The 10,012-nt window shown below is 44.0% G+C and overlaps 1 protein-coding gene across 2 annotated transcripts; it reads right to left on the bottom strand.

Moving 5' to 3' along the window:
- Positions 1-305: 305 nt before the first annotated feature.
- On the bottom strand, positions 306-9,688 carry RNPS1 (RNA binding protein with serine rich domain 1). Of its 2 annotated transcripts, none has more exons than XM_026682496.2 (8): positions 9,541-9,688; positions 7,313-7,485; positions 6,355-6,510; positions 5,226-5,417; positions 3,658-3,760; positions 2,950-3,103; positions 2,405-2,546; positions 306-1,156 (listed from the first exon to the last, which is right to left on the bottom strand). In XM_026682496.2, the coding sequence occupies exons 2-8, from the start codon at positions 7,381-7,383 to the stop codon at positions 1,051-1,053; spliced, it is 924 nt and encodes a 307-aa protein (XP_026538281.1). In that variant the 5' UTR covers positions 7,384-7,485; positions 9,541-9,688; the 3' UTR covers positions 306-1,050. The 2 variants fall into 2 exon arrangements, with proteins under 2 accessions (XP_026538281.1, XP_087829423.1); XM_087973297.1 differs by having other exon boundaries at positions 9,159-9,582.
- Between the last annotated feature and the right edge of the window lie 324 nt (positions 9,689-10,012).

The following is a 10,012-nucleotide window of genomic DNA, read 5'->3' as shown; positions in this document are numbered from 1 at the left end:
GTCTGTGGCGGGGTTTTTCATTTCCACACATCACAGCCGCCCAGGTTGACAAACACTGGTTTATGGAGTAAAAATATTAAATATATTTTCTCCCCAATATAGTTCGATCCACGCAAAGATAATTCATCTAAGCTGCAAGTTGTAGTCTTAACTGACCCAGAAGACACCAGGTTAGGGAAACCTAACCTAGACACTCTGGAGTGTTTTTCTGATCCTTGTTAGTGGTGCCCAGCATTCACTGCCGGCTTATTTGCTAAAATATTAAACCAAGATGATTACCGTAATTTTCAATGAGCAATAATTCGTTCACACCCTAAACCTTATTGGTTTATTTGTCATTCTACACAAGTACAAACACAACATGACTACAAGATGCCACCAAGTTATACAAAAATCAAACTTTATAGTAATGACTGTACAACAGGCTGAAGGCTCTCTGGCCTTTTAGAAACCGAACCTCAGTTATTCCAATCACAAAATCCTCGCTTCCACCCACCTCCCAAACAGAGATCAGGAAAATACAATTTTTCAGCTCATGTGTTTTGCACATCTTCTAAAAAGCAAAAGATTTACAGCGTTCTTGGCAGGAACTGGGATTTTTTTTCTCTATCATTAATAAGAGTTTAATTTAAGGGGTATTTTCAGTTTGTCACAGATTCAATAACCAATATGGCCAACGGCCAAAATATAATTCTGGGCTGGCAAGAGGATTAGAAACAAAGTGGGGGTATAAAAAAGTACTGATTTAGTGAAAGGGGACAAAGATATTTTGACAATGTATGTCCGAGCCATTTTGGCATGTCTGGGATGCAGCCAATTTTCTTGGAATTGTAAAGATTTATGTCTAAAACAACAAATTATCTTTGAGAATGTCAAAACCAAAGGAACATCTCCACCCTATCCGATCCAAGATTCTTAGCTAGTTTTTCTCATTTCTCAACCGTCCCTTTATTCTGATTCCATTTTTTTCCTTAAAAAAGAGACCATTTTAAATGGGTGCATTTTTAACTTTTTTTTAAAAAAAAACCCAGAACTGCCTAGTCCTGTGTTTTATCGAGAAGAGTTGGAACTGGATCGACTGCGGTGACGCCTCCGGCCTGGAGATCTGGATCTGGATCGCCTGCGAACTGGGGATCTGCGCCTGGGAGACCTGGATCTGAAAGGAAACAGATTCAGATGAAGAAGAGCCCCACCTACTTAGTACAGTATAATCAGCACAAGTCAAAGATGTTTTCGCAGGCTATTTGTTTATTGCCTGCCTTTTTCTGAATGGGAAACTCGAGTTTCTTGGATGCATTTGGAAGGACCGAGGACAGGTGTCCCTGTATAATAAAAATAGAGTTTTATTTGATGACCACAATAATGGGCTCCCAAAGAAGGGTTTCAAGAAGCCTTCTGACAATTGAAAACATGAATAAACTTACTGCGACAAGGTACATACACTTCCATTACAAAAATACTGCTGTTGTGGCTTGACAGCGGCCAGCAGAGCTGGCGACAGACTCGAACAGTGAGGAGGTTGGGGAGGAACATGGGCCAGTCCTGGAGTCTGGACTGTGACGAGTGCTCTGTGTCAGAGGCAGAGATAGGGCCAGGGCTGTCTTACAGTTATTAGCTGCCTTCGGATTCAGACATCAGTGAGGCAGAAAAACAGCTGGAGCCTTTTCCCAGTTATGTGCATGCACAGAGCTGCCAGGAGAAGGGAACAGCTAAGGAACAAGGGTCGACTTGGAAGTAAAGGCACAGGTAGACAGTGAATGGCCCCTCCTATGGGGAATAAAGAGGAGCAAAAGGGGAGTGGTGTTTGCAGGAGACAATTAGGTCAATTCATTAAGGTGAAGATCTGTTCCTGACTTCTTGCAAAGTAATTGCTGCTACAGCGTGGCGTTTGGAAGATATTAGCCTGGCAACTCTCTAAACCCGATGAAGGTCTATAGCTATGAAATCTCATGAAAGACTGTTTGCCGGGACTTTGCTGGAGAGGAATTCCCTTTAACCTAAATAAAAGGGGTTTTATCGGGATGAGGAGTCTGGTTCATGATCTTGGGAAACCTAGGTCAGAACGACTGCTTCTATCAAGGTGCGGAAGAAAGATGCATATCTGATTAACCACAATAGCCCTGCCTTACTGGGAAGGGATTCAGAAGGAATGCAAGAGCCATTAAAGGGAGACTCAGAGAAGCAATTACATAGTCCAGAAATTGACAGCAGTTGTGAGAAGAAAAAACTCCAAATCTCCTTGCATTGATTGTTTAGTACAAGATGAAGAAGAAAGAAATTTCAACAACGTTTTAAGGTATCATGGCACCCTGCAACCATAGAGTGGCATTTCTGGAATGTCTTGTTTCTTGATCTATAAGCATGAAAGGGCTGGCATCCATTATCCCTGATCAAGGCCACCTACCTTCTCCTCATGCGTGGTGGTGAGCGGCGCCACATAGGGGGTGGTAGCAACATCCTTCTGGGAGGGGTAAAACGCCTTGGAAGAGGTCTTGGACGAGGAGCTAAAACAGCTGTGGCGGTAATCTCCTGCCCATCGATTTGACCTGTTTGAATCACAGAAGAATATTGTGGTGCTGTAGCTATAAGGCCACTTTAGAAAGCACATTTTCTCATTCTGCCTGCTTAAAATGCCAGCTGGAAATTGTTCTTGTAGCACACATGGAGAGGGGGAAAATGTAGGGCATGGGTGCTTTGGGAATGGATGGATGTTCATTTCAAAGGAAGTCAGTAGGAAAAACATGTCAATGAGACGAAAGTTTACCAATAATTAGCAATCTATCGTTGCAAAGAGTGTTTCTGAACCGTGGCAAATTGAAGAAGTGTGCATTTCAACTCCCAGAATTCCCCAGCCAGCCATCTGAAGTCCACAGGAGCCCCCTTTAATCCCCCCCCGCCCCAATTTTCCTTGACACTCGATCTGGAACCCTCTTAATTCCAGACACCTACCTCCATCCATGTGTTTCAGTGCCTTTTCAGCATCATCTGGATTCTCAAACTCTACGTAGGCATAGCCTCGGGAAAGATGCGGGTTGAGCCTATCTGCTGGCATATCAATCATCTTGATCTTTCCGTATGTAGAAAATATTTCCATGATGTGATCCTTAAAGGAAAAAGAAATTCCTGGTATCCCTATATATTCCCATTATCGTTAGGCTTCTGAAAGAATATTGAACAAGAAACAGCTACACCTTTAACCGAGATGTATGCCTATCAGCCAAATCCATGCAGAGGGATTTGTTTCAGATTTGCTTTCTTGCCTTAGCCAAAATATATTCCTGAATATATTTAGAGGAAAAATAATACAGAAATACTAGAAGGGATAGAAGCAAGGCGTTAAGACAGCGAGCTCAACTGATAGGCGCAATTAGGTCCACTATGGAAAAAGCATCAGACAGCAATTGGGTCTGTGAAGTGGGGAAAGGCTTTTCTTAGAACCACCAATGGAACCGAGAACGGTGGAGCAGGATGATTAAATGTAATCCTGAGTTATTCCTCCTGAAATGATACTCGTGTTTTCATGAGTCCAGCCTAAGTTCTTTTACAAGGTGATTCCAAATTCCCAATGTTCAAAATTGATTATGACTTTGATTCTGGCTCCTCCAGGGTCTTATTTTTCTTCTTTTTGAATCCAATTAAGGGCCTGGTTGCAATTACCTTTGTGACATTTCTGGTGAGCCTCCCGACGTGAACTTTGGTGGGCTTAGGGGAGGGACTCCTCCTCTTCCGTTCTTTTTCGTCTCTCTTGGGTGGTTTAGATCTGGAGAAAAAAAAAAGAGACCATTTTCTAAGGAGCAAGCTTGTAGTAAAAGTCGGTTGCTGGCTACCGTTTAAATGGCATGCTATTTAAACAACAGCATGTCAGAATGATGTACGTTTCAATGTTGGATCTTCAGACATGATAGGAAGACGGCAGTGTTAAATCTATGGTAGCAAAAAACAACAACCAGTAGCTTGGTAGCAACTCTTCTGATTAATAAACATTATTAAAGGCAGCAGGTTCCTGAGCTGCAGCTCTCATCATCAAATGCAGAGCAGTTAGATGTAGGATTTAAAATGGGGGAAGATGGGGGAAGGAGAGCAGATAAGTTGATTATGCAAATTGATGGGATTACAAGTACCTTATCTATTAACAATTGGAATGTGATTAAAAAAAACCCATTGTATTTACATCTGCATAAATCAAACTATTATCCCCTCCCTGCCTCCTACCTCACCCCAGTTTAAATCCTACATCAGTCTGGCCACTCTGCATCTGATAAAAGGAGATACATCTCTTAAAAGCTTTTAATAAAATGTCTTAGTCATAAAAGGTGCTAGCAAGCTCCTGATTTTTAGGCTTTTAAAAAGTTAATTAAAAAAGATCTAGCGTTTACATTCTACAAAATCGTATAAGGAATTTGGGGTGTTTAAACACAAAACTGGGCCACAATGAGGGTGTCAGCCTTGGGAGCCATTTTTTTTACCTTGGAAGCTTTGAGGCTGTCACATTCAGTGCCTGGTAATTTGGGGAGGGGGGATTTCACAGTGGGGTAGAAGATTAGACACAATAACATTCATTCTCAGAGTGTGAAAGACATGTTGCCCTGCACCTGGAGGGGAGTGACTGGTGGAGGGATGTCTCCAGCTGGGACAAAGATTTGATTGGGCCATGTAATGGACTGATGAGTGCAGGGGATGGATCTTTCATTTCTCTTTTGGGAAAGGAAAACCCGGAACTCCCAGATTCGGGTTTTCCCAGATGTGCCAATATGACAACTCTAATAAAATAGAACTTTGAGAAAATGCTGGTCTCTGAGTGTTATTGGGTTGGAAGTTGTTAGTTGGAATGCTGACAGAGGGTTTTGCCTACAATGTTCTGCATTATAACTCATGGACTTACCATTTCAGGTAAACGTAATCAACTGGCATTTACAACAATTACACCAACAAAGATTTAAAGCAGAGTTCTCCAGAGTGGTCAATAATCACCTCCAAGGATTAATGGACTCTCCAAGATCCAATGTTATTATCATGGTTAATATTCACATCACTATTAAAATAATGTGTGTGTCCGTGATCTACGAATAATCTGAAACTCTTCATAAAAGGACCGATAAACCGAAGCGTCTGAAAACCTCCGATTTAAAGCAATGGGTGACAACTACTCCCCAACTCCCAAGACTTTTAGGCCTCCTCACCCAAGTCCAGGTGGATCACATCCCCACCAGGCAATGCCCACTCACTTGGAACGGGACCGTCTCCGATTGTCATGTCTACGCCGGGAAGGGCTCGGAGAGCCTGAAGAACTGCTGGAGCTGGAGCTGCGGGAAGTACTGGAGCTCCCTGAACGGGTTGAGGCAGAAGAGGAACTGGAACCACTGCTGGACCCAGTGCTGGAACTTGACCCCGAACTGGAGGTGGAACTGGACCGAGACCTGACAGAAGACAAGCAGCAAACGTATCACCAAAACTGAGCAGAATCCAGTCCCGGGATCTAGAATGCTTGCAAGGAGCCCTCATAAACCCCAAACATACATCAAGAAAGAGGAATGATTTTTAATCAATGTTTAATCAATGTTTAATTAATGTTTTTTTTTAAATGGATCATTTCTATCAAAACTTTACAGCAAGACCAGATGCGTAGAAGACCCTTCTTGGTCACTATCCCTAAAATTCCTCAACCCCTGGTGAATGGAAATATGTAACATAATAATTTAAAGTTGGTTGGTTTCTACTGCTACCCATTTCAACAAGCGACTCTGGGCAGTGTACACCATACAGCATAAAACAATGAAAACTATTCTAACAGTACCAAGTAAATAAGGATGGCACCAAGTAAAATGGTTACTATCCATGTTCTTATAGACAGGAAATGGGTCCCTTCACATCCTTGGGGCTCCATATCCAGTTAGGGGATAAGCTTGAAACCCTGAAACTCTGCCTCCCCACCAGAATTCCTCAGGAAGTGAGTTTCTAGCTCCCGAGAACCAACGACGTGGCCCTGCATTGACACTTTTTCAGGGATGCTAGGATCAGGGGTGGGTTTCTGCCGGTTCTGTCCACCTCTGTAGAACCGGTAGCTCTGAAGAGCAGCATAGAACCGGTTCTATGTCTGCTGATGTTTTTGCCCACCCGCCCACCAGGGCTCTTACCTGGTCTTTATTTCCTGATTTTTCAACTTCAGCTGCCGAACGAGGCACAGCTGCAGTTAGAAAAGCAGGAAAAGAGGGCTGTTTCAAAGGCCGCTTCTCTGCATGCAGCGTGCTGATGACGATTTATAGGCTTGCGGCTCGCAGCCTGCAGGGAAGCTCGTAAATCCCGAACAGGTAGTTAACCCTGTCATATCCCATCCCTGGCTAGGATACCATTTACCTGGTGGTGCTGCTGCCGCTGGAGGCACTGTGCCTTTTGCGGGTTTTGTCACGCCCACGGTCCTTTTCGCCTGACTCCTTTGTGGCTGGTTTGTCCTTGGACCGGTCCTTGGATTTTTCTTCGGTCCGGTCTTTGCGCTTGCTTGGAGAGGGAGCCCTTTAATAAAAAGACCAGAAAGTTATCTTCTAACTTCAGTTGCCAAACAAAAGAATGATCATCTCCTTTTAAAGACCCCATAATCCCTTGCGGGGTGGGATTCGGGCAACTGAATGGAGCTGAATGTTTACTGGCTGGATGCCCTTCCTGTTGCCAATGCGGAGTTTTGTTCAGTAGATATATTCTCATCGTGTCGAGAGAGAGAAATATCTGCCTCTACCTAGGACTGAACTCACAGCCTCCTGATTGTGAGGCGAGAGTTCCACCTCTAGGCCACTGCACCACAACAAAAGCATGATGATGTCACAAAATCCCCAGCCTCTATAGAACAGGTTTAAAGAAAGGCAGAGCCACATGTGGAAATTAATGAAAGGAGCAAAGAGAAGCGTTTCTAATTACAGATAGTCCTCGACCGTTCGTTTAGCGGCTGTTTGACGTTACAGTCATTGGGGGGAAAAAAGTGACTTATGACCGTTTTTCACTCTTTAGGTCCATCGTGGTCACATCATGGTCACATGGTCAAAATTTGGACGCTTAGCAAACTGACTCCTATTTATGACAGCTGCAATGTCTCAGGATAAGGTGAATATACCTCTTTGTGACCTTCCGACAAGGAAAGTCAATGAGGAAGCCAGATTCACCTGACAACAGTGTTACTAACTTAACAACTGTCGAGTACTGTCTGTACGTATGCTCCCCAGGAAAGTCCTAGTAGGCTGAAAAGCTCTCTCCACCTCCCTCCCACCCCACTCCGTCCAGTTCCTGGAAGAATTTAGGCTTTGAAAATTCAGACAGGGGTTACCTAGTGCTGGACTTTTTATTATTTTCTTTGATGGCCAGCAAGCTCTTCTTTTTCATTCCTGACAGTTCCATTTTTCCCCTTCCGAGTCCCAAAGCAGCTCTGTGGGGTGAGGCCTCCACTTATCTGAAAGCTACTGGATCCCTAAGCGAGTGCAAGAAGCTCCAGAGTGCAGCCTAGTGACAAGATAAAAAAAGCATTGAGAGACAATTAACATATAGGCAGAAGGGAGATACTTGATAAGGACGGCAGTGATACTAAGCAATATTCATGCAAAGCACTGCAGTTTCCACCCCAAAGCACTGGGATGACGTAACACCAAATGACACCTGGCTGAAAATGGCACCTGCTGAACAATCAAAATCAGCGTTCCCAATCTGAGCAAATTTAAGTTTGTGTGGGCTGGAGAATTCTGGGAGCTGGTTGGCCGGAGAATTCTGGGAACGGAAATCCACACAACTTAAGATGATGAGTAACACTGATCTACATTGTGCACTTTACAAGATGCTGTATTTGAATGTTTTCGAAGGACCTCTAATATTGAACAAAGAAAGGATACAGGTTTTTCGCCACAATCGTAAAAAGGTTTTCCTGTCTAGAGATTTCCCAGAACTATATAATTTCAGGCATTCTGGAGTCTCCTGCACAAATGTGTTGCGACCTGCAAATCCTTTCAACCCAGAAGCACCCTTTGTAGGAGCTTCTGACACAAATACAGACAGGATCTTTGAATAGGAAACTAAATTAAAAATAAAATATGAATAAAATTAGGGGGGAGGGGGCAGAGCTCCCAGACTTACAGCTCCTGCTTAAAGAGTTTGGGATAAGTATGGTCCAATCAAGCATGATCTGTGGTTAATAGCTGAACTTCATATGTGAGCCAGGCCAAGTGATTCAACAAATCATAGTAAAACGAACCATTCTATGTTCTAGCCGCTATAGGTACAATTACTTCTCTACAGCTTTTAATCTTCAGTATAAAGTATACAGCAACATGCTAAAAGATATACTCTCTGTAAAAGTACGGCATGGTATAGGTGACAATTATACTTGCATATATTTCTACTTAAATATATGAAAGCATTTCTCCAGCAAACCTAATTGGGGTCACGCTTCTGGAAGGAGAAAGAAGTGCTAAACATATTTTAAAGTTTGTACTACAATGTTTAGATAGTGGGGCCACAACGGGCAATATGAGATTATTTTATTATTTAGAAACCTGAAATATGTTAGTTTGGAATGGCTGTGTATGCACTCGGTTTCACCTGGAAGGCAAAAATTAAAAAGAGTCTGTTATGACACCCTATCGGCATATAAACAAACCTGCAATTTAATCCTTTTTAAGAGATGGAACAAGATATTTTGCCGCTGCACAATAAAAAAACACCCAGATAACGCTACTTTCTTTATCCTAGCTTTATTTTTCAACCCACACACATCAAGCTCCACCACTATCTCTTAGCTCCTTAGCTATGAATGGAATACAAGTTACAAAACCGAAGCTCCTCCATGAGATCTTCTTCTGAGCGACCATCCGAATTCCAGCCTATCGATCAGACACCCATATAAGGCCCATTGGGAAAGTTGGCGGACCATTTGGAAGCCACCCAAGGCAAGACCTGAGTTTCATTACACCGAGGTATCATTTTGTATCTCCGCATTATTCACGCCGCCTTATTATGCACCCTGAAAACCACCCAGAGCCCCAACCGGATTGAAAGGGTACATAATGCAATTTAAAAAAAAAACCTGGAACAAATCAAATTATTATTATTTTGCAATAGCAGCAACAGCACACCATGCAAAACCTGACAGGGCAGCATTTGCCTGCAAATGGTGCAAAACTTACTTTTGAAGATCTACAATGGATCATTGAGGAACCCAGTCCCTTCCTTCTCTCCCTCACCCCCCCAAAAAAGAGGGGAGCAGCTCCATCAGATTCCCCCCGCAAAAAAAAACAAGGAACTTGCTTTGAGCAAGAGGCCAGAAAGGGGCGGGGCCAGCTTGGTTCTACGTCACCCATCCGCACGCCGCCCCGTCCTCCGGATTCAGAGGAGCCTCCCCTCCCCACTTTCCGTCCGGGGCCTCCCGCGCTCCCGAAGCGGCCTCCCGCTCTTCCACCAGGCCGACCCTGCTGAGAAGCCCTTCGGCGGCCCGGCGAACCGCTTCCCGGCGCTCTCACGGCCGCCCCGAGCCAGATGGCGACGGATTAGCCCCTTTCTGCTACTTACATCCTCAGAGCTCGCCCGTTGCTCCTCCGTCGCGCTCGCGGTGACGTCGTTTGCCGCCTTCCGCAGAGCTGGGCGCAGGCGGATGGCGTCAAGACGGGGGGACAGGAAAAAGGCTCTGGAATCCTTTAGACGCCTCTGTCTCCAAGGTTACGATGCCTCCCTTTTTTTTAAAGGGCCAGACCCGCGAATTTTGCTGTTGGTGGGGGTCGTTTTTAGGAGAAAGCTGGTTTTGCAGCGCAATGAGTGCATGCAAAACCACGAGAACAATCAGTGTATATTAGAGGTGGAGACCCTTTGCAACGAAATTTCATCTTAATGTATGCTCATTAGTGTACAGTCAAATTGACAATAAAGTTATTCTAAGTTCTAAGTTGTAAAAACAAACAAACAATACGCTCCACTTTTGTGTGTGTGTGTGTGTGTGTGTGTGTGTTTTACAAACAACCGAAGGTCGCCCGATTGGTTGGACCAC

Source organism: Notechis scutatus, chromosome 12, assembly GCF_049901735.1.
Source record: "Notechis scutatus isolate UNSWTSFEM ecotype Mainland chromosome 12, rNotScu1.2, whole genome shotgun sequence".
NCBI classification, from domain to species: Eukaryota; Metazoa; Chordata; class Lepidosauria; order Squamata; family Elapidae; genus Notechis; species Notechis scutatus.
Note: the sequence above shows the minus strand (reverse complement) of the source record. Positions and strands in the feature narration are given on the sequence as shown.